The sequence below is a fragment of the Tupaia chinensis genome, unplaced genomic scaffold (genome assembly GCF_000334495.1).
Source record: "Tupaia chinensis unplaced genomic scaffold, TupChi_1.0 Scaffold000119_2, whole genome shotgun sequence".
In the NCBI taxonomy this organism is placed as follows: Eukaryota; Metazoa; Chordata; class Mammalia; order Scandentia; family Tupaiidae; genus Tupaia; species Tupaia belangeri.
In genome coordinates, this window is record NW_006159586.1 from 3362143 (window position 1) to 3387702 (window position 25560).

At 40.3% G+C, this 25560-nt stretch overlaps 1 protein-coding gene across 2 annotated transcripts in view; it reads right to left on the reverse strand.

Annotated features, from left to right (window-relative positions):
• DYM (dymeclin) overlaps nucleotides 1–25560 on the reverse strand; it is a 445444-nt gene that overhangs the window by 352635 nt on the left and 67249 nt on the right. For both annotated transcript variants that reach the window (XM_006144440.3, XM_027770270.1), the window contains exons 3-5: nucleotides 25086–25138; nucleotides 18193–18286; nucleotides 16497–16630 (exon numbers count right to left, since the gene is read on the reverse strand). In XM_006144440.3, coding sequence (XP_006144502.1) covers nucleotides 16497–16630; nucleotides 18193–18286; nucleotides 25086–25138 — 281 coding nt within the window. The remainder of the gene's footprint in view (nucleotides 1–16496; nucleotides 16631–18192; nucleotides 18287–25085; nucleotides 25139–25560) is intronic.

Here is a 25560-nt window from a genome sequence, read left to right on the forward strand (position 1 = left end):
AGACAGACAGACAGACAGACAGACAGACAGAAAGAAAGAAAGAAAGAAAGAAAGAAAGAAGCCCACTCAGAAGACAACCACCTCTTTCACAAATAAGCCAAAGGTAAAATGCCTTTCTCAAATCACAAAATAAATAAGCAGCAAAAGTTGGACCAGCAAGTAGCATGGTGGTTAAGGCAGTTGGATCACACATGGCTAACTGCATGGTTCATATGCTGGACCCAACAGCTTGAAAAATACTCTCAATACGTGAGCATGCATGCCAAAAAATCCCAGAAGGAAAATGGAAAAGAAGGGATTGTGGTGTGACCATCTCTAAAGAAGGTGATTTTTCACCTTCTCTCTTACTGTCTTTCTCCAGCAAGTCTGTGCACCCTCTGGTAAATTAGATATAAGTAAATAAAAAGTAAGTGGCACAGGCCAGCAGGTGGTGTGGTGGTTAAGGGTGCTGAACTCCCACATGGCTGATTGCGGTTCAAGTCCCGGACCTAGTGACTTGCTTTCTCTCTCTCCCTCTCTCTCTCTCTCTGTCCCTCTCTGGTCAAATAAAAATAAATAAAGTTATATAAAATAATTATTTAAAAAAATAAAATAAGTGGCAAAAGTAGGATTCAAATTACCATTCCAATGGAAATGCTCTTTGGTCCCAAACTGCTATACTTAAGTGACCCCTCAAATTTCCAAAGCCAATCAATACCTTGTGTGACTTCTGGTTTTAGATGCTGCTAATACCTACTTCTTCATGAAATTCTTTCTTTCCTCAACATCTTATTTTCCTACATCCTTGTTTAAGCCAACTTCAGTTTCTATTTCTTCCCAGCATCTGCTTCCTCAGCAAACCTTTCCCCCGCTGGTGAGTAGCTCAGAGTTCTGCCTCTGGCTTTCTTCTCTTCTCACTCTCTCCTATTCACAGTGCCTATGTATCTATGTTCCCCTCTAGACCTCGCCACTGAATGGCCTGTCTTTATACCCAACTGCCTGCTGGCTATCTCCACCCTCAGGCATCAGTAGTACCTCTTCACTATGTTCAGAACTGAACTCTGACTCTTCCAACACTTTGAATTCAATTATTTCTTCTTTATTCTTCTTTTGGTGAATGCATCAGTAAATCAAGGCCAGACCATTCTCCTACTCATCCTTCTCCATCAATCTTGAGGTCTTCTCAATTACACACTTCACCTCTCCAATATTTCCTCCCTTCTTTACTCCCTCTGCCATGCTTACATTCATTAGCTCACCATCTCAGTTCAGTTAAACAAGTTTTCTAAACTAAGCCTCATTTGGAGCTGGCAGGTAGAATGCCAGTTAAGGCGCTGGACTCCCACAAGACCAGCCATGGTTTAGTCTCAGATCTGGTGACTTGCTTTTGCACTCTCCCTCTCGGTCTCTCTGTTTCTCTCTGCTAAAATTGGATAATAATAATAATAATTAATAAAATTAAATAAATAATTCTTTCAACAAAATAAAGGTCATTCCCAAACTCTCTATTTATTTTTATTTTTTTAAATTTGCTATAGGGCATGTGCACTTCCCAGTGGAAGAGAGAAAGAAAATGAGAAAGCACCACCCAGGTGAATGGCCATGGCACAATTCCTTCTTCTCTATTTTCCTCTCAGGATTTTGGGTACACATGCACACAGGCCCAGCGTGTTTTTCAAGCCACTGGATCTGGGATTCAAATCATACAGTCAGCCATGTGGGATTTAGCCACCTTAACTTCCCTGTCACCAGCTGTCCCCACCCCCAGAATTCATTTCAATTTTTCTAATTACTTAGTATTTGTAACTCCAATTTTACTCCTATCCAAGCCAAACCCAGACAGCTATCAGTAGGAGCCAACTAAACTCCATCCTTTCATTCTCCTGGCTTAGATCTTTTTAGTTACTTTAAGCTGATTACTATGTACCAGAAACAATTCCAAATTCCCGAGTATAGCATGCCAGACCCCTTAAGGACATAGGTCCTGCATTCCTTTCTATTTTATTTCCCTTCCTACTCCCTTCACAAAATATATGCTCCAGCAACACTCAGCTATGTGCCATTTTACACTTCCTTAGTAACATTCCCTCGGCCTGGAATGCCCTCCAACAGTAAAAACCTGGTGTTGGAACCAGCAGATGGCATAATGGTTATGTCACTGGATTCCCACTTAATTGACTGCTTAAAACACACCAGGTGGATGTACGTGCATGCCCAAAATCCCAGGAGGAGACTGGAAGAGAAGGGATTGTGGTGTGGCCAACCCCCCTGGGGGGGTGATTTCTCACTTTCTGTCTCTCTGGCAAGTGCACGCGTCCTATAGCAAAAATCTCTCTTAGAAAAAAAAAAAAGGCCTGGTGTTTTCAACAGCTCACTTTTATCCATCTGAGCCATCCTTAGTCTTCATCACCTACATAACACCCAACTCTCTTGCCTCACCCTGATGGCTTTTATTGTATATGCTCATTGCATTATGCCATCATTTTCTGCTGACATGCAGGCAGGCCATTAAGGGACTCTACTGTTGAGGGTATTAACTGATCAAGAGCTTACACATAATATATACTCAATGCATTTTCACTAAACTAAACCGGTTCTAAGTACAAAAACAGTAATTATTCCCAAAGTATCAAAGCACTGGAAGTCTCAAAGTAAGTTTCACTATTTTTTTCCCAGGATCACTCTATCACCTGGTATTCAGAAATCATGAAGAAATTTCTAGGGCCAGCAGATAGTGTGGTGGCTATGCCACTGGACTCCCACATGGCCAACCATGGTTCGAGTCCTGGACCTGGCAGCATGAAAATCACACCAGGCACATATATGCGCATGCCCAGAATCCCAGAAGAATGGGAGAGAAGGAATTGCAGCACAGCCATCTCTCCTAGAGAGTGATTTCTCACTTTCCCTCTCTCTTTGTCTCTCTAGCAAGCACATGCACCCTATGATAAAAATCTACCAAAAAGAAAGGAATTTCTTCCTACCTTGCACAAATAAGACTGGCATAGTAACTTTTTGAGAGGTGAGTACGAATCTTGAAGAGAATATTAAATTACACTGAACGTATCGATCTATGCTAAAAAGGATACAAGGCATAACTCAAGTTCAACCACCAAATTAAATCTCATTCCAAGAAGCAGTGGGCTTGGCTCAATGAGTGAAAAAAAAAAAAAAAAGGAAATAAGTAGCATTTGCCTCTGAGGTACACAATAAGGAGTAGAGCTAAGTAAACTTCCGTTCATTGCCAAGGCTGTCCAACATACCGAAAGTGAATTATCAACCTATTCCAATGAGCTGACGTGTTGGCACATAACACATACTCAAGACGAGTTTCCTGAATCGTCGCTCCTTGGCTCATCCCACAAAATGTAGTGACCGAGACACAACTAGAACATTTAAAACCACTCACTGATTCCCAAAAGAACATTTCAGAACAAATGCCAGTTTAATAACATATCCGTGTTCAGCCAAGCAGGCAGTATAGCTTTTTAATTACAGAAGGTGAGGGAACAAATGCCCAGGGCCCACAGAGGGTGCCTGACTGGAGCTTTTACTTCCAAAGGTGAAAAAGTATCTAATTTTTAAATTTTAAAACAGTCACATGGATTCTCTATTCAGTTCCCTACACTCTAAATCATGACCTCAGCCAAGTTTATAACTCGGTCAATTAAGGAACATATTCACAGATTTGTAATCAATAATCAGGATGATAATAAATGCATTTTATACAAGTAAAATATAACAATTCAAGGCCATAGCTCTAACAAAACAAAAGACAGGCATAAACAATTTCCAGTTGAAATTCCTGGGTATTTCCATTTAGTAAGAAAAAAATTTTTTCTCCAAGTCCTATGTTTTTATTTCTGGGCTAATCGAGAAGTAAATAATTATACAGTAAGCAAAAAGTGACAGAATTTGACTGTTTACCAGGTATGACATTAAGCAAGCTATTTATACTGCATTATCTTCTAAATAGTACTATGTCACTTAGCTTTCATAAAAGGCCAAACATCTCCCTAGTTTCAATAAAAACAAATCAATATAAACTTGCCAAAAATTACAGAAACACACTCATGTATTTCTCACTCCAAAGAGATTCTGAAAGTCCTGGAAATCTGCAGGTCAATGACACAGTAAATTAAAGCTTTTGAGTATTCACAGGACTTTGCAGCATGTTTACTGTACAGTGACGTTTACAACCTAGAGTTTCTCTGAGAGTACTTTTCTGAAGAGTTTGGGGCCAGCCAGCCCGTAGTTACAGAAGTAAAGCACCCTGCATAGGGAGCTAGATCCCATATGGCTGACCATAGCTCGATTCTGGGCTCCAGCAGATTGAAAAACACACCAGGCATGTGAGCCTGCATGCCTCAAATCCTGACACGACAGAAAAATAGAGGAAAAAGTACTGTGACAAGACCATTCCTCATTACGGGTCCCTGTGTATGCACACGTGCATGGCAGTCTCTGTCTCTCTCAGGTGAGTGCATGCACCCTCTAGCAGTAAAAATAAAGAGTTTTAATTTACCTTGATAGCATCAGTCAAATATTTCAATATTTTACATGTAAGCTTCTATGAGATAATATTAATAGCAAAACTGGGCCAAGTACTCTAACCTCTGAGGCATTGTACGGTGCACTTCATTCTTTACTTGTGTTAATTCTTACAACTTTCTTTTTTTTTGAGATTTTTTGCTATAGAGCACACGTGTTCACTGGAGACACAGAGAAAGAGACAGAGAGACAGAAAGCAAGAAATCACCACCCCCACCCCCCAGGGAGAGCTGGCCATACCACAATCCCTTCTCCTCCTAGGATCTTGGGCACACATGCACACACAACTGGTGTGAGTTTCAAACCACTGGGTCTGGGACTTGAACCACGGTTGACTATGTGGGAGTCCAGTGACATAACTGCTAAACTATCTGCTGGCCCCGATTCTGACAACTTTTAAGGAATAGCTTTGATTATGATCACCATTCACAGATGAAGAAATCAAGACTCCAGGGGGTTGGTTTACTTAAGACGATGAGGCAGAGACCAGATTTTAATTCAAATCCCAACTACCAAGAGAAAAGTAAGGAAAATAAAAGAAAAACCTGTTCCAATTATTTTTTAAAACCTGCAAAATTGGGAAAAACAAACAAACAAACAAACAAAAAACTCAGTTAACCAAGCCATGTTTCACATAACACCCTAAATACGAAAATCCTTGGTGAGCCCTATAAGCCAGGTTAAGAAAGGGAGATATGAAGTACCACTTACTAGGATGTACACCAAGATGATACCCTACACATTCGATTTTAGTAAATGTGCTGCCCAAGTGAGCACGATACCTACACATTCATCAGCACATGCTGGAAGTCCTTGCCTTCTTCAGTATCCAATGCACAAATAATCTAAAACTATGAATGAGTGCACACTATTATTATCGGTATCAAGCAAAACGTCACTGACTGCCCAGCCCTGTCCCTGGAGTTCGCCCACTCTGACGTCGTAGCCCCACTCCTCCGATCCCCAGGAGCTTCACATGAGGAAGGAGCACAGAGAAACAAGACGACACTGAAGTTCCTCGCAGCTCTAATACTCTCCACCCAGCACTCAGCTGCGGGCTCCGTTAAGTTTGTTCTGCTCAGCACCCACTCAGTACCATCTGTGAAATGTCACTCTTGTTCAGTCCTTAGGGAGAGAAGCGTACAACAGTAAAATACTGCCCTGATTAAATGGTTTCCATCAGGGTAGGAAGAAGAGGAAGGGAATGGGGGGGGAGATTTTTTTATTTTTTTTATTTTTTTTTGCTAGAGGCATGTGCACTTGCGAGAGATAGAGAGACAAAGAAAAAAAGAGGAGAAAGCACCCCACACACACGGAAATGGTCACATCTCAATCGGCTCTCCATCTTTCCCTCCTTTGGGGATTTGGAACACACACCCAGCCAGTTTCTCAAGTCGCGTCTGACACATGAATTGCACGATCAGCCATGTGGGATCTAGCTGCCTTAACCTCCAGGCCACAGAGCCAGCCCAAGAAAAGTTTTTTTCTAGAAAATGCTCTATTGGGCCAGCCTGTGGTGTGGTGGTTAAAGTGCCGGATCCCCCGTGGGCAACAGTGCAATTGCACTCCCAGACCTGGTGACTTGAGAAACACGCCAGGCACCTGTGCATGCATGCTCAAAATCCTGAAAGGAGGGAGAAATGGGGAAGAAGGGATTGTAGCATAACCATTCCCCACAGTGGGTGTTTTCTCACTTCCCCTCTCTCTCTCTGACCAAGCATACATGCCCCCTGGCAAATTATTTGTTTTCAATAAACAAATAAATAAAGCTGTCACTGATCACTGGAAAATTAAAAAAGCAACTAGAAAAAAAGAAACATACGGGTCATTTAAATGAAGTCGCATGTAGTTCTTGAAAGGAATTATTAAAAGACAAAGAGCTAATTATTGTTATTTTCTCTGCATTCAGAAAGCCAAACTGCAGTTCTCTCAATGCTGCTCAAAAACTACACTGCACAAAAGGAAAGCACTAAAAATTTAATCAGGAACAGAGCTATACTCCAAAAACAGGTTAAGACAGTAGAGGAAAAGTTCAGAACAAAATTAACTTCCATAAAATCAAAGACATACAGCTAAATTATATGTATTATAATCTCATAAGGAAAAAACCATGGTAGATTTTATGTTGCCAGTCTTAACTTGAGGCAAATATCTGGAATTATTCTAAATTATTAAAAGTAAAATTGTAACTTCTAATTAGCAAAATCAAAAAATGGCTCTGTAATTATAAAGAGCAAATAACTCACTCCTTTGTAAGAAATAAAACTGATCTAAATTGCAATGCATTATAATATTTATAAACTTGTGTCCACATCATTCCAAAAGTTAGTACTAATTCTGGCTGCTATTATTGTGGTCAAATAGAAATGTTAATAATTATCCTAAGGGATAATAGAGTCTGATTTTAAAATATGATTACTAATAAGATTTGATTATAAATTTTGTCTATTAGTAAAGTTTAATAGAGATTGTTCATTGATAACATAAATGAAAGACATGAAAAGAAAAATATTAATATTAGGAAACAATAGTACCTATTAGATGATAAAAGAATAATTCAAGAGCTCCAAGAGGCATTTTTGTTTTTCTGTAAAGACAGATTACAGGGGACCAGCAGTTAGTGTAATGGCTATGTCGCTGGACTCCCATGTAGTCAACCATGGTTCATGTTCCGGACCCGGTGGCTTAAAACTCACACCGGGTGTGTGCCTAAGATCCCGAGAAGAGAATGGAGGAGAAGGGATTGCAGCATGGTCATCCACCCTGGAGAGTGATTTCTCGCTTTCTGTCTCTCTGTCTCTCTGTCTGGCGAGTGCACGTGCCCTATAGCAAAAATCTCTCTCAAAAAAAAAAAAAAAAAAAAACAAATTAAAAAAAGGGGCCCAGACGTTGCCTAAAGACAGATTACAAGATGGGACCAGCAGTTGGCATAATGGCTATGTCACTGGACTCCCATGTAGCTGACCGAGGTTCGAGTACCAAACCCAGTGGCTTAAACTCACGCCGGGTGCATGTGCATGTGTGCCTAGGATCCCAAGAGGAAAGTGGAGGAGAAGGGATTGTGGCGTGGCCATTCCCCTGGGGATGATTTCTCGCTTTCAGTCTCTCTGTCTGTCTCTGTCTTTCTGGCGAGCGCACGCGCCCTATAGCAAAAACCTCTCCAAAAGAAAAAAGAAAAAGACGGATTGTAGATGGCATAGTGGTTAAGGCACTGGACTCCCACATAGCCAACCATAGTTCAACTATGAGACCTGGCAGCTCGAAAATCATACTGGCCATAAGGACATGTGTGCATGCCCAAAATCCCAGGAGGAGAATTGAGAAGAGACTGTGGAATAGCCATCCCCTCATGGGGTTGATTTCTCACTTTTCCTCTATTTCTCCAGTGAGCATACATGCCCTATGGCAAAAACTTAAAAAAAAAAAAAAAAAGATTACAAATCTTATATGTTAAACAGCTTAAAGAAATCAATCCATGCTATCTTTTTTCTCTGAGTTATGCTTTTCTATTATTGGATTATTTGTTACATTGCTTATGTATAACTACTGAAATTAAATTGCTTACTTTTATATTAAAATAAGAAATAAAACAAAAACCACTCTGGGAACCGGCAGTTGGCGTAATGGCTATGTCGCTGGACTCCCACGTAGTCGACCGCGGTTCGTGTCCCGGATCCGGTGGCTTAAAACTCACGCCGGGCGCGTGTGCGTGCGTGCCCAAGATCCCGAGAGGAGAATGGAGGAGAAGGGATTGCGGCGTGACCATCCCCCCTGGGGGGTGATTTCTCGCTTTCTGTCTCTATGTCTCTCTCTGTCTGGCGAGCGCACACGCCCTACAGTGAAAATCTCTCCAAAAAAAATAAAATAAAATAAACCACTCAACCACTCACTGCACAATTTCAGGTTTACCTCTTTGAGCTACGGCCTGCCCATCCCCTCTCTAAGGAGTTGGTCAAGGAAGTAGGAGAGCCTACTGCAGCGGAAGCCAGAGCACCTTGGCCAACTAAAAATCTCAGAGCAAGTTTCAAAGGAGAGACGTTGCTATACTCCATAGAGTGCAGCAAAACGAGCATGATTTCGAAGGTGGTCCCAAAGAGTTTCAGAAAGGTTCTAAGCCAAAGGAGAATGCGGGAAAAAATGGTGGGTTAGACATATACATTTAGTGGGACCAGCAGACCCCAAGGGGTCAAGTCCTGGTCCTAGTTCAAGTCCTGGACCCACCAGCTTTAAACTTTAAACTCACACCAGGCTCGCATGCATGTGTGCCCAAAATCCCAAGAGGAGAATGAAGAGGAGAAACTGCAACGTGGTCATCACCCTATGGGGTGATTTCTCACTTTCTGTCTGTCTCTCTGGCAAGTGCACACACCCTATAGCAAAAATATTCCCTCTAAGGAAAAAAAAAAAGAGATAAACACTTAGCAATCTTTAAATCTATTTCCAAAAGTTGATTTATATCATGTTTCCCTTTGTTTTGGTCGTTTTCAACTTAGCTGTTGGGGATCATGGCACTCCTCTATTGCCAGATAGGGCAAGTGCTAACTGGAAGCCAGGTGTGCCCTGGAAGGGCTCACCAAGGGGCAGGTCCCACTGGAGGCTTTCAAGAAATTTCACTGAGGGCCATACACATGTAAGTCTTCTCTGTTTGGGTTCATTTTCTCTAGAAGTATATCCACTCAGTCTTCTGGCAAGAAAGAAAGTATAAGCAGGGTGGGTAAAACCCTGGTACTAGCACTCCAGCAGCCAAGTTAGAAGGTCTCAATCCACCACTTGTAGCTCTTCCTTAACCTGCCCTCAGCAAGCCAGCCCCTCCACTGGGACTGCGAGCTCCCCCAAGCAGGCCCTCTGGCTTCAGCCTCTACAGAAAATAGATTCCTATAGAAGTGTTGGGGCGGAGGGGAGTTCATGACCGCATGGCCAGGGAGAGAACCATGGCACCCAACTGCTTTTTTCAACCAGTCCTGTGTGTTTGCCTTCAGAGACACCTGGCACTTCCAATTCCTAAGCCTTTCCAAGATTCTGGGGCGAGAACTGGCTTTTTTTTTCTGGAGTTTTCCAACCCTGAAGGCATTTAGCTTTCAGCTTGCGCTGATCAGTTAAACTCATCATTACTCAATTTTCCAGCTTCCAAAGTGTTATTAACATTGTGTTCCCTTCTTTTCTTTAACCTAATAAATTGACTTTTTTAAAAGTCCTTTTACTAATATTGTATTGGCAATTCAGGAAAAAAGGCAAAGACAAACATGTATGCTTGAGAGCAAGTCCTACAAAATAAATCATCTTAGAAATAAATGTACATTGAACTGTTTCATGCCAGGCCTCTTGCTTCACCTGGTCTCTTCCCTGCTGTCCAGACCCACTTTCTGTCTGTCTCTCTGGCAAGTGCACACACCCTATAGCAAAAATATTCCCTCTAAGGAAAAAAAAAAAGAGATAAACACTTAGCAATCTTTAAATCTATTTCCAAAAGTTGATTTATATCATGTTTCCCTTTGTTTTGGTCGTTTTCAACTTAGCTGTTGGGGATCATGGCACTCCTCTATTGCCAGATAGGGCAAGTGCTAACTGGAAGCCAGGTGTGCCCTGGAAGGGCTCACCAAGGGGCAGGTCCCACTGGAGGCTTTCAAGAAATTTCACTGAGGGCCATACACATGTAAGTCTTCTCTGTTTGGGTTCATTTTCTCTAGAAGTATATCCACTCAGTCTTCTGGCAAGAAAGAAAGTATAAGCAGGGTGGGTAAAACCCTGGTACTAGCACTCCAGCAGCCAAGTTAGAAGGTCTCAATCCACCACTTGTAGCTCTTCCTTAACCTGCCCTCAGCAAGCCAGCCCCTCCAGTGGGACTGCGAGCTCCCCCAAGCAGGCCCTCTGGCTTCAGCCTCTACAGAAAATAGATTCCTATAGAAGTGTTGGGGCGGAGGGGAGTTCATGACCGCATGGCCAGGGAGAGAACCATGGCACCCAACTGCTTTTTTCAACCAGTCCTGTGTGTTTGCCTTCAGAGACACCTGGCACTTCCAATTCCTAAGCCTTTCCAAGATTCTGGGGCGAGAACTGGCTTTTTTTTTCTGGAGTTTTCCAACCCTGAAGGCATTTAGCTTTCAGCTTGCGCTGATCAGTTAAACTCATCATTACTCAATTTTCCAGCTTCCAAAGTGTTATTAACATTGTGTTCCCTTCTTTTCTTTAACCTAATAAATTGACTTTTTTAAAAGTCCTTTTACTAATATTGTATTGGCAATTCAGGAAAAAAGGCAAAGACAAACATGTATGCTTGAGAGCAAGTCCTACAAAATAAATCATCTTAGAAATAAATGTACATTGAACTGTTTCATGCCAGGCCTCTTGCTTCACCTGGTCTCTTCCCTGCTGTCCAGACCCGTAGTAATGATCACCAAGCTTCTCGGGCCCACAGGCCCTTCTCTCCTCAGCTCTTAGCGGGTAAGCTCTGTCCTTCTTCCCAATCCTCCATGCCCACAGAGCTGCCTGCTGGGCACAGGTGACACACTTTTTCAAAGCACCCTAGCCTCCCTCTCTGTCCTCTCATCCAAGAACCTACTCTTCCTGCCTGGACCTTCCTTTCAGCTTTTTTTTTTTTTAAATCCCTTTGTTGTGTCTATCTTCAGCCTCTCAATCTCCAAAGGTTTCTTCTCTTATTTAAAAATAATAATAAACAAAAATACTTATAAAGAAACTAAAATTGCCTTCCACTGGCAGCAATAAGATGAAGTGGCTAAAACAATGGGCTCTCCTCTGCAAAACAACTAGTTCTTGGCTAAAATAACACCTTTTTAGTGCATTGATGGGCTTCCAGAAAAATAAAGGAAATCTCCCAGGACCCCGAGAACCATAATAACCAAATAGAACAACCACAAGCAAATAAACTGTCTTGAATCCAGAGTGAAACACTGTACAGAGGACAAACCCGACAGCCAGGTGACCACTTGGACAAATGCCACTATGAACACAGCCGGCAGGTGGGAGACTCAGCCTCCATGCACGGGCAACCAAGGAAACCTGAAGCTCGGACCCTGCCTTGAGCTAAGAACACTGAGGGGGCTAACCACATGCATCAGCAGGTATGAGCCTTGGGTCCCGTCAAAGGAAATGCCAATCTCTCCCTAATCGGGGCCTCCAATTAAGGTCAAACACAACCACTATCAACTACACAAGGAAACAAGCCATCAAAAATGTTTGACAGAATCAGCCTCCTAAGAACCTAAAATAGTGGAGTTATGAGACACAAAATGTAAAATAAATATCAGTACTGCCTTGGCTAGAATGGGGCACCACACCAAGAGAGAGGAAAGGAAAACTCACATTGCAGACAACAGGAAAATGGAAAACGATTTTGTAGCACTGCGTGGTTTTACCGAAGGCTGCCTTTATCCCCTCTGACTAACTCTCAGAGATGGAACAGTGAGAAGAGCGATCCTCATGATACAAAGTCTCTCACACAATCGGCTACCACGTCATACCCAGCCTACGGGAAAATGTTCAAATACAAAACCCTCGTGAATTTAGGTTGCACACCGAGAGCTTACTGACAGTGGCATTCCTCTCATCAAGACTGCTTCACTGAAAACGCCAGCAATATCCATATGATCACAGCAGTATTACGATGGACTGGAATACGGAAGAAAATGCTGTATGCTGTAAGATGCCTCAGCTGAATCTACTCAGTTGTCTGCAGATGCTTCTCTACTTTTCTATATTCAACCTTCAAACAACATGGACTACTGTATATCCTCTCTCTCCAAATAGCCCTATTGTCTATCCCTAAACACACCTAATTCGGACATCCATACAACAGCTGATAAACATATTGCCTTCAGTTACTGCATCATACACTTCCATTGTTTTCCCATTCAGCAATATCTGTGTTGCGTTTGCCCACTGGGCAGTGTTTCACTCTGGATTCAAGACAGCTTATTTGCTTGTGGTTCTTTTATTTGGTTATGGGGCTTGGGTCCTGGGAGATTTCCTTTGTTTTCTGGAAGCCCATCAATGCACTAAAAAGGTGTTATTTTAGATAACACCTTTCAACTCCACTATACTTTTATTAAAGAATCATTTCATTTATTACTGTTATTATTATTACTATTTTTAATTTGCTATAGGGCACAAGTGGTCACAAGAGAAAGAAAGAGGGAAAATGAGAAAGCAAGCTGCCAGGTCCAGGACTCAAACTGTGCATATAGGAGTCCAGTGCCTTAACCACCATACCACATGCCCAGTCAAATAAAATAATAATAAAGTTAAATGAAAAAAAGTGCATATATGTATGTATGTATGTGTGCATATATATATATATGTGTGTGTGTGTTTATATATTTATATGTGTATAAATATATATATATATATATACACACATATAAATATATACTCATACACACATAAAGAGAGAGGTGACTTTTTCTAATTTGGAAATACACTGGCCATGAAAAAGAATAAAGGGACTACAATAATTGTGGCATGCCCATCCCACCGTGGGAGATGATCTCTCACTTTCTGTCTCTTTGTCTTTCTAGAGAGTGCACATGCCCTATAGCAAAAACCTCTCCAAAAAAAAAAAAAAAGTTTGAGTTCATAAAAGATTAACCTTCTACAGTCTTTTCTACTTCCCCACAACATTGTTTTAAAAAATTCTAGAATTAAGAAATAATTTACAGGGAGGCCATGAAGTAGTAGGTAGCATGGTAGTTAAGGCACTGAATTCCACATGGTTGACTACATAGTTCAAGTCCCAGACCTGGTGACTTGAAAAACACATTAGCCACATGTGCATGTGTGTCCAAAATCCCAACAAGAGGGAAAAAATGGAGAAGGGATTGCAGCATGGCCATTCCCCATGGGAAGTACTCTCTCACTTTCTAAAAAAAAATTCCCTGGAGAACACATGTGCCCTCTAGCAAGGAGTCTTTTTTTTTTAAAAAAAGCAAAAAAAAAAAAAAAATGAGTATTAGCGATAGTGGAAAGGGAATTACTACTTTATTTACAAGACTGCATACAATTATATAATCTTGTGCTGCATAAGGATGCTTCAGTTAACAACAGACCACATACACAAGAGCAGTCCCATGAGATTACACCAGGTAGCTTGGTATGTAACAGGCATACTACCTAGGTTTGTGTATGTACACTCTTGATGTTCACACAGTGACAAAATCACCTCCTGACTCATTAACATGTCTCTGTTGTTAAGCCAGGCAAGACTGTAATTTCACGAAACCCAAATAGCACACAGGCCTCAATTAAAATGGAAACACTGCTAAGTTCTCCCAATACCAGGAACTCAACATTTTCCCTTCAATCACACATGTGATCCCTGTCAGCCTGATGAGAGCAGAGAGGTGCTCCAGAAACAGAATTCAGAAAACTGAGGAGCAATACCTTTGCCCTCAGAAAGGTAAGTCAGCACAAAGGGCAGATGCAAAACATACCTCCTCCATATCTCCTTTGTAATAATCCTATGCTGCCATCTTATCTCCACGTTGTATATTTTAAAGCCAAGAAAATACCAGCATTCGATCTAAAAAGCTACAGGCCCTCCTAACCACTAGGGGAAAAAAAATCCATGGCATGGCCCCATGACCATAGCTCAAGGGAGCTAGATTCCACATGGCCAACAGCATGGTTTGAACACCAGCCTCAGCCACTTGAGAAGCACCCTAGACACATGCGCATGTGTGTCCAAAGTCTGGACAGGGTGGAAAAATGTAGGGGAAGGGATCACAGCATAACCATGCCCCATTAGGGAGAGCTTTCTCTCTCCCTCTTTGCAGCTCTCTTGTCTCTCTTTGGCAAGCAAATCTACCTACTGTCCAATTAAAAACAAAACCAAACCAAAATAAAACAGGGACCAGCAGATGGTATGGTGGTTAAGGCACTGGACACTCCCACATGGCGGATTATGGTTCAAGTCCCAGACCTGGTGACTTGCTTTCTCGCTCTTCCTCTCTTTTTCTCTCTCTCTGTCTCTCTTTGGTCAAATTAAAATAAGCAAATGAATAAATAAAATTAAGAAATAAAAATTAAATTAAAAGCTCAACTATATTAGGAGAAAAAAGTAACCTTTCCCTCTATCAGCAGAAAGAGAAAAGACATACTCAGCATCCTAGAACTGTCCTTGAGGGGCTGGTAGGTGGGATGGTAGTTAAGGCACTGGACTCCCACATGACCATGGTTCAAGTCCTAAACCTGGCAGGCTAATTTTTCACTCTCCCTCTCTCTCCCTCTCTCTCTCTGGCCAAACTGAAGGATAATAATAAATAAATAACATTAAATAAATGATTATTAAAAATAACTGTCCTTGAAAGTGACGATTCTAGCAGCCAGCAGGTGGCATAGTTGCTAAGGTGCTGGACTCCCACATGGCCAACTCTGGTTGGAGTTCTGGACCTGGTAGCCTAAAAAATCTCGTCACCCGTATGTGCATGCATGCCCAAAGTCTCAGGGGCAGAATGGATTGCAGGGTGGCCATCCTCCCTTCGGGGGCGATTTCTTACTTTCCCTCTCACTGTCTCTGGTGAGTGCACATGCCTTATGACAAAAAAAAAAAAAAAAGAAAAGAAAAGGAAGTGATAATTCTTTACAGTTCCCAGACACCCAGATTCAGGGACTGTGATGAGGTCCTATGAAAGCAGCCTTTAACAAACAATCTGGACTTCTGATTAGTTGTCTCCCTTACTTGTATATTGCCTTGGTAAAGAAACTCAAAATGACACCTGTGTTTTCTGAAAAGAATAAATACTTCAGAGTTTTTTTAATTGGCAGAGGATATGTGCACTCCCAGCCCTCACCTGAGAGAAAGCACGCCCCAATGAGGCATGGTCATGCTGCAACCCTTTATCCTGCACTCCCACCCTTCCTATTAGAATTTTGGGCATGCTCACTAATGCACTCAATGTATTTTTAAACCTCTGGGACCAGGATTCAAACTGTGGTCAATCATATGGGATCTGGCTCACTTACCCTATGTGGTATGGGACCTACCCCCCACCTTTTATTTTTGGAGAGGTTTTTGCTATAGGGTGCGTGTGCTCGCCAGACAGACAGAGAGAGACAGAGAGATAGAAAGCAAGAAATCACGATGACCAGGCCACAATCCCTTCTCCTTCATTCTCCTCTTGGGATCTTGGGCACGCACGAACACGCGCCCAGCGTGAGTTTAAGCCACTGGGTCCGGGACTCGAACCGCAGTGGACTACGTGGGAGTCCAGCGACACAGCCATTACGCTAACTGCTGGTCCTGGGACCTGCCCCTTTAGAGTTGTATTTTTGTTTTTCTTCTTTTCTGCATAAAAATCAAAATAAATAGAAGCCTCAATCCTGCTAGTTTTTATATTAAAAAAGAAAAGAGGACCATCCAGGTGGTGCAGTGGTTACGGCAGCTGGATTCCACACGGCTGACGGCATGATTCGAGTCCAGGACTCAGTGGCTTGAGAAACATGATAGGTGCATGTGCGTGTATGCCCACAATCCTGAGAAGAGAAGGGATTATGGTGTGGCCATCCCCCTGGGGGGGGATTTCTCACTTTTCTCACTTTCTCTCTCTGTCTCTTCCTGGCAAGTGTACACAGCCTACAGAAAAAAAAAAAAAAAAAAAAAAAAAAAAGAGAGAAAAAAAAAAAAAAAAAAAAGAAAGAAAAAGAGAAGAAAAGAAAAGAAAAAAAAAGAAAAAGGAAAAGAAGAGAAGAGAAGAGAAGAGAAGAGAAGAGAAGAGAAGAGAAGAGAAGAGAAAAAGAAAAGAAAAGAGAAAAGAAAAGAAAAAGAAAAAGAAAAAGCCTTTCAGAGTCTTGGCTTATTTAAATTACTATAGATAAAGAAAGTGACAGTGTCAGGTCATTTAAAATGGAAAATTATGAGAGGAAAAGTGAATATTCAAAACTATCCTTTTATTCTTCAAATTTCATCCTCATGTTACAAATGTTGTACCCAGAACATCTTCAAAGGCAATACTTACAGTAACTGCCAGGAGATTTTTCTTCATAAGTAAAGTGAGCTAGTAATTCCTCCTCTGACATCTCACAGATGAACACTTTCAGCAAACAGCAAATAATAAATAAAGCATTGTTCGTCTGCCAAATGAAGATGTGGCTAGAAAGGAAAGACCGAAATCACATAAGAATCAATATTTAATTATGAGCACAATCAGTTATTTCTAGCCCATGATTTCTTCATGATTTATCGGCCATTCTGCCTGTCCTAACTGTACTAGTAAAACATCAATATCTTTTAATGGCTCATGACTTACTACATTGGACCAATGATGTCTACTACATTTAGCTCATATTTCATTCTGTGTGTTTTACATAGTGAGTCTACTTAATAAAAATCCATATTGATGCTTGGGAGCATGACTGATCATTGTTCTTAACCTTATATTTGTTCCACACAAGGGCAATTAAAAGAAAAGAAAGCTAAAAAAAGTTAATAAATAAAGAGAACATATGTAAATATGTACCCAAAATTTCTAATAGACACTGCCAACAATATAGCACAATATTTGTTATTTGTATTAATGACCATGAACTCACAATAAAAACGTAACTGGATTCAATATAATTTGTTTAGAAGTAGGAAAATGAACAATCTTTTAAGAGACTGCCATCCACAAATGGTATTTCAAAAGGCTTGCGGGTGTGGTGGTGCCCACCCTATGGCAAAAACCTATGGAGGTTGGAGGACTGCGGCATCGAGTCCATCTAAAAAGGCTTGTGTGCAGGGCCAGCAGGTGACATGATGATTAAGACACTGGACTCTTACATGACCAACCATGGTTCAAGTCCTGGGCCTGGCAGTCTAAAAATCACATCAAGTGTGTGTGCATGCATGCCCAAAATCCCAAGAGGAAAATGGAAAGAAGGGATTACATGTGGCCATCCCCCCTGGGGAGTAATGTTTTACTTTCCTTCTATTTGTCTCTTTCTAGTGAGTATACATGCCCTATGGCAAAAATCTAAAAAAAAAAAAAAAAAGTTTGAGAATATAAAAAGTTAACCTTGGGACCAGCAGATGCCAAAATGGTTACATTGTTGGACTCCTACATAGTCAACTGTGGTTCGAGTCCCATGCTCAGCAGCTTAAAACTCACGCCATGTGCACATGCGTTCATGCCCAAAATCCTGAGAGGAGAATGGAGGAAAAGGGACTGTGGCATAGTCATCTGTCCTGGGGGGTGATTCCTTACTTTCTGTCTCTGTGTCTTACTGGCAAGCACACACACTCTATAGCAAAAATCTCTCAAAAGAAAAAAATAGTTAGCACAGAATCTCATATGAAGGAAATAAAGGCAACGGATGTGGAATGAAGTAATACTCAAACTGAGTCATTATTGCAACTAAATATGATCAACAGACAATGGGAGAATAATTGCCACTCTAAATAATAATTACTTCACTATTAATGTTTTTAAAATATAAAGAATATATTTCTTCAGACTATCTAAAATCATAAATGAACAGATTCCAGAATTTATCATTTTATTCTAAAGACTTAGACACTAAACTAAAATCTCTCTTTTACCTTTTCCCCTTAATAATGAGAACAATTCCTTTACCAGAATTTTCAAAAGATCATGGTCTATTTCCAGCAATAAATTAAAAATGCTATTCATGTTGTTAAATATAAAGAGAACATGATTTAATCAGCCAACTTACTTCTGACATTCTGCTGAAAGTTTTAGTTCTTTGGTTCTAGAAAGGAAGACCTTGATTAGTGCACCAAGATTTCCTGTTCGAGGATTGTTTTCAACTGTCAGGGAAGAAAAGGTTTCGAGAAGTTGAAATTAAGAACTGAAATCAAAGTGTGCATATCACAACATATATAAAACCAAATGTCAAATTGAAATTGCTCATTAACCAACCTTACTGCCAATTTCACATCTAATTAGAGAAATAGGCAATGAGAGAAAACTTCTGCCCTTGGTCTTAATTCTGAACAGTAGAAATGATTGTGATGTTCAAAATGAAAATTATAGGAAAACAGCAGAAGAAAATAGCATTCTGATATCAGAATCCAAAATTACAAAGGAAAGGTATAATATTTAATAGTAAGACATTCAGTTCTCACACACACATCTTTCTCTTCAGAAAATAAGATATTTTAAAAGACTCAACACTTATCTCCTCCTCTTCTCCATCCTGTCAGGATTTGGGGCATGCACACACATGCATCTGGTGTTTTTTTCAAACCACCCAAGGCCAGGATTTGAACTAGGTCAGGTGCAATCCAGCTCCCTTAACCACCAAGCTACAGGGCCAGCCTGATAATTTATTGTTATGCATATCTGGAAATTGTGCATACACGTGAACTTCTTGAAAAATGTCAAAAGTTTTAAGATGAAGTTTTACTGAATATATATTTTCCTAATATTTATTTAATTTTATTTATCACTATTATTTTTTTTTAATTTGCTACAGGGCATGTATACTGACCAGAGAGAAAGAGAGAAAAATGAGAAAGCAAACCACCAGGTCCAGGACTTAAACCACGGATGGGCATCTTCAGTACCTTAACCTCTATGCCAGCTGCTAGCATATATATATAAAATATAGATAGGGACCACCAGTTAGCATAATGGCTATGTCGCTGGACTCCCATGTAGTTGACCATGGTTCGAGACCCAGACCTGGTGGCTTAAACTCACGCCAAGCATGTGTGCATGCATGCCCAAGAACCCAAGAGGAGAATGGAGTAGGGATTGTGGCGTGGCCATCCTCCCTGGGAGGTGATTTCTTGCTTTCTGTCTCTCTGTCTCTGTCTTTCTGGAGAGCACATGTACCCTTACAACTTGGTAGAAATTTTTTAAATTGAGAGGCAAAAAATGCTTTATATTACCATCTACTTAGGAACATTTTCTCATACTTTAGACCTATTTAGTTTATAAAAAGGAGAATTGATGCTACATTTTGTGATTTTTAAAAAATCATGTATTCAATAACTATTTTTTAAATATTAGATGAATTTTTTTTTCTTTTTTTGGAGAGGTTTTTGCTATAGGGCGCGTGCGCTCACCACACAGACAGAGACAGAAAGCGAGAAATCACCCCCCAGGGGGGATGGTCATGCCGCAATCCCTTCTCCTCCATTCTCCTTCTAAGATCTTGGGTACACACGCACACGCGCCCGGCATGAGTTTTAAGCCACCGGGTCCAGGATGCGAACCACGGTCGACTACTTGGGAGTCCAGAGACATAGCCATTACGCTAACTGCTGGTTCCCTCAATACTAAATGAATTTTTTCATAAAATTCCAATTAAAAAAAAAACTCTCCAAAAACACACATACACACACACACACACACACACACATATATATAAATTAATGCAGGTCCACACATACATACTTTTAAAAACTGTACACAGGAATAAGTACAACATTACAACATACTGACATCGAACTTAATAAGCTCCAAGCTAACTCAGGTCTACCTGCTGGTTTTGTGTTCCTGTCACATTCCTTACATTAACTCCTGAGAGTTCATGTAAGTAACTGCCTTCCTCACTGTAATCAAATACTGTAGCACCTTGTAAGTGCAGTTCGCAGACCTGCAACAGCATCATCTGTGAACATGTTGGCAGTTCAAAATTCCAGTCCACCATATACCAACTGAAGCTGATAGTGCTTCTCCAAGTTCCATGTGCATTTAAATCAAGAATCGTTCTTATTAAAATGCAAATTCTGGTTCTGCGTGTGTGTAGTGTGACCTGAGATTCTGCATCTCTACAAGTCTCCCCAGTGATGTCCACTGCTGCTGGTCAGAGAACCCCTCTGTGAGCAGCAAAGTATAACATTTGCTATAGGTTAGGAACATTTTGTACAGCTTTCATAATCAAGAACAGATACACGACTGTATGATTAGATATATGATTACATTTTAGATAATTGGCAAGATCTGGGGCATGCACACACATATAGCCAGTGTTTTCTTCAAACACCCAGGGCCAGGATTCAAACTGTGCAGTCAGCCATGTCAGATCCAGCTCCCTTAGCCACCAAGTTAAGAGTTTCACTTTGAAACAAAAAATTTCCCACTCCTCTTTCCAGCTTTGAGTTTAGTTTAATGAAAGAATATCCCAAGATTTCAGGATAAACAGTTACTGTCTGCAAGTTCATCTCTGTGATACGCCTTAATACTAGCTGGCTACTGTGAATCAAAACAAAATTCTGAAACTACACTGAGGCTGATATGACTCTAAAGCTTGAACTTGAAAGGGTCTGTCTGTAACTAAAGTCTTGTGTAAAGAAGAGAATTCTCCTCTACAAGAGTTCAAGCAAAGTCTACATAAAACTCGGATAAAGGTATTATCGAGAGGATTTTGATTTGGGACAAGAGGCTGAATTTGCTTCCAGCAACTGAAACAAATTTTCCCAGTATCTCACTAAAATATCTGAATGCCCTAAGATTCAATAACTAATGCACAGAAAATATAAAGGACAAAGAACAGGCTAACACCACATGGGGGATACAAAGAACAAAATCTGTATTGTGGGAAAACTCTGCCACTTAGTTGTTTCAGCAAATACACTGGCAGGAGGAAAAGAAAAGAATGACACATAGAGGGAAAGTCTAGCTGTGAAAACACATGTAAAGACATAATAATCAATACTAATATGTGAACTGACTTGGCTCCTGATTCAAACTGATACAATTAAAAATTTGAAGGGTCAGCAGATGCCATAGTGGTTAACATGCTGGACTCCCATGTGGCCAACCATGGTTCGAGTTCTGGACCCAGAGGTTTGAAACTCACACTGGGTACACATGCATGCATGCCCAAAATACCGAGAGGAGAATGGAGAAGGGATTGCGGCACAGTCATCGCCCGCAGAGGGTGATTTCTCACTTTCTGTCTCTCTGTCTCTCCAGTGAGTACATGTGCCCTATAGCAAAAACCTCTAAAAAAGAAAAAAAAAAGAAATATGAATACTCAGTAGATATTTTATGGTATGAAAATTTGGGTTTTTTTAGTAAGATGATTTTTTTTTCCTTTAAGAATCCTTATTTAGAGAAACATACTAAAACATTTATGGGGAAAATGTTTTCTAATATCTAAATTTCATGTCACATTAATACATGAGGATGCACTCTGTTTATGTATTTGTGCACTTTTCTGCATATACATCATATGTCAAAAAAGTGGGTAAAAAATGCAGATGAAACAAGCTCAACCGTGACTTGAAGTGATTGAAACTGGAAGATGAGCATATGGGATTCATTATGCTTATTCTGTCTTCTTCTGTAAGAGTGTGAAATCTTCAAAATAAAGAATTAAAAATAAATACCTAAGAAAACATACAAGAAATGAATCACGAAATGTTGATTCAGAATAGACATTCCTCCTCCCAAAAAAACAAGAAGCACTTTCACTAACTACAAAGTTTGTAGAACTGAACTAAGGAAATTCATTTGGTAATCAATGAACGATCAGCAAGTCTAACTGCCTGAAAGCATTTCTGAAGAAAAAGTCTCCTCACTGTCTACCCCAACCAGGAAACATGTCTCAATCCTCCCCACTAGTAACTTTCTAACCTGAATTAGAGGCTACAACTCCCAGAAAACCACTGAGAAGAAGTAAAAAAAAAAAAAGACAAACACAGAACTACATAAACTAGTAGGTACAGACAGAAAAACACTGATCCAGATGTTCACCCTGGGAATTCTGGAATTCTCTCATAATCTCAAGCCAAGGAGTAGGGATAATGGAAGGTCCTATTTACACCAAGCAGACTTAGACAGAACAAAACCTTCTTGGATTTTAGAAATTAGGTTGAAAAGCTTGCCTTCGAGCTAAAATAACAGCAGATTTGACAAGCACCTGTTAGAGCCATACAATTAACAGGAAAAGTAAACACACACCTTCTCTGGAAACAATGTGCTGCCTTTATGGGTACTATCTATCCCTTCGCCATTGTTAATTTTTCTGAACAGCTGTCATTGTATAAAATAGATAAATTTAGACCAGAGAGTGGAGCAGCCGTAATGCAAACTGACCCATATGTGAAGGTCTCAGGTTCATGTCCAGAGCTCTCCCTGTACACAGCAAGCACACACTTGCATTCCTGTGGCCAGACTGGCTGAGCATGAGTGGAATCATGGCATAAAGACCCTGTTGGGGATGGGACCACCAGTTAGCGTAATGGCTATGTCGCTGGACTCCTACGTAGTTGACCGTGGTTCCAGTCCTGGACCTGGTGGCTTAAACTCACGCCGGGCGCATGTGCATGAGTGCCCAAGATCCTGAGAGGAGAACGGAGGAGAAGGATTGCGGCATGGCCATCCCCCCTGGGGGGTGATTTCTCGCTTTCTGTCTCTCTGTCTGTCTCTGTCTGTCGAGCGCACGCGCCCTATAGCAAAAACCTCTCAAAAAAAAAAAAAAAAAAGACCCTGTTGGAGAGTGACAGTCTCCCTCTCTTTCTTACTCTCATAAAATAAGAAAATACACTTTTTAAAAAATAAACAGAAAAATTAAGAAGATGCATTTATTTATGTTCTAGCTCTCCACTGAGATAAAGCCATGATGAGGTTAGAGACTTGGGTCAATCTTTTTGACAGTCATACTCCAAGTGTATAGAATAGAGCCTGGAGGAGCCAGCAGGAGATGTAGTGGTTAAGCCACTGGACTCCTACATGGTCAACCGTGGTGCGAGTCCTGGACCTGGCGGCTTAAAAATCATTTCAGGTGCATATGTGTGCGTGTCTGAAATCCCAGGAGGAAATGGGGGGTGATTTCTTACTTACCCCCTCTCTGTCTCTCTCTGAGGGTGAGTGCATGCGCTCTCTTGCAAAAACCTGTAATATAGAGCCTGTAATATATAGTAGATGCTCAATAAGTATTTTAGGGTTTAATAAGAAAAAAAAACACAATAACAATAACCAGAGAATAGGAAACTAGTTATGCTAAAATCTGTGTGAAAGAGCTAAATTAAAATTGTCAAAAGAAATTTTACTACCTAAGCATCATCAGTGGATAATAAGAAAATCAACCATTTATTTAGAAAAAAAAAAATAGCCATTAGGGAAAATGAGCATAATGAAGAGAGAGCAGCCTGACATTAAAAGATCTAGGAAACAGTAGGAATGATTAAAAATAAACTAGAAATGCAATGTAGCCTGAAGATATATTAGATATTGAAGAAGGAGAACTGGCAATATAAAAAACATTGAGTCAATGATATAAAGAAGGAACTATGAAGGAGATTTTTTAAAAAAAGAATAGAAACAAAGACATAGAAGGCCAAGAACAGAGATTCCCATCTGAACATTACAAATGATTCTAAGTTGAGGGAGAAGAAACTAATGCACAAATAAAACATAAGCCATAACTGAAGAAAACTTCTAAACAGACCAAGACACCATTCAATCACCTCAGCAGGTCCAGCCTCGATGGCACAATAGGTAACATACCAGACTACAAATCTGGAAGCCACATGCTAACCACAGTTCAAGTCTCTGGTCTGGTTGGCCTTAAAACACACCAAAGGCACATGCCCAGGATCCTAGCAGGTTAGAGGATCAGGGAAGGAAATCAGATAAGACCAACCCCAAGAGGGTGTCCCCCTATCTTGCATGCATGAACATGTACTCTATCAAGAATTTCTCTTTCTTAATTGAAAAAATTAAAAACTCATAAAATTATGGGTAAAATCATAAAGCAAAAAGACTTAATTAGAAATACTTAATCATAAGAGATAAAGGGCAAAGTTTTATGAACATAGAAACTAAAAGAAAAGAAAAATGAAGATGGTCTTAGGCTTCCTCTCAGGGTAATACTACAAGCCAGAAATAAGTGAACAACACCTACAGAATTGTGAAGGAAATGACAGTAAAGACATTGTCATATCTGACTGACTCCTACACTGTGCATGAACCAAAAATGAATCCAAAGATCCTGATGGAAAAAACAAATGGAGAGCTGAAATAGTGTGAACACATTTTAGTAGTTGCCTGGTTCTTGTAAGTCCCTTCACCAGAAGCCAAGTTACTTCTCAAGATAAGCACCCAGAGTGGCTCCACAGGTGTAGGAGAGACTTAACTATTATCTTCTTAAGTATTTATACCTCTCAAAAAAGAATAAGATCCCAGCACTTGGAGAAGCCAAGTTAGAATTTAAAAGACCAAGACAAGGAGGAAAAAGTGTACCTGGCTCCTCAAGAGTTCTATTTATATACCAAAGGGCTGTTATCATCAAGAAAAAAATATTTCATTAACTCTATTTGTATTATATTACCAAAATTTTGGGCCAGTCAGTGGCATGGTGGTTAAGACAGTCGGATTCCACATGGCGAATTGTGTGGTTGAAGTTCTAGACCCAGTGGCTTCTGTGCACATGCCCAAAATACTGAGAAGAAAATGGAGAAGGGATTGTGGTGTGGTCATCCCACTGGGGGGGTGCTTTCTCACTTTCCCTTTCATGCTTGCTCTTGCTCTTTCTCCAGCAAGCAGAGTGCTATTGCAAATAAACATATAAATAACATGAAACAAAATTTATAACAAAAAATTTGAAAAAATATCCCCTACACACACGTACACACAAATTTTCCCCCTTACCTAAAGATTTGCAGACTGAAATGGTTGCCTCCTCCAGAAGCTTCAAGTCGGTACTGGAGAAACAAAAGAAGAAAGATAACTACTAACAACAATACCAAATACATACACACTAACTGGTTAAATGAACATATAAAAAAAGAAGAAAATTTCATTGACAAATACGCTATACAAGTTAAACACTAAAATGAGCAAAATATAATAAAAGCTTAATTTTCAATAAAATTAGGAAATGTATTATAATTCTTAATGTGAGATTCCTAAAAGAGAAAAGCTTAAAGTACCCTGACTTTCAGGCATTGGGGAGGAGAGCAGACCTAAAAAAAACTGAAGAAAAGCATTCCAAATCAGAGAACACAAAGCAAATGTTCCATATGTTCATTTCTAAACCAGTAATGATAATGGGAATACAGGGGGTTTTTTTAATGCCTTTGTAAGAGATACATAGTGTCATGATGTCTGCTATACTTTCAAACAG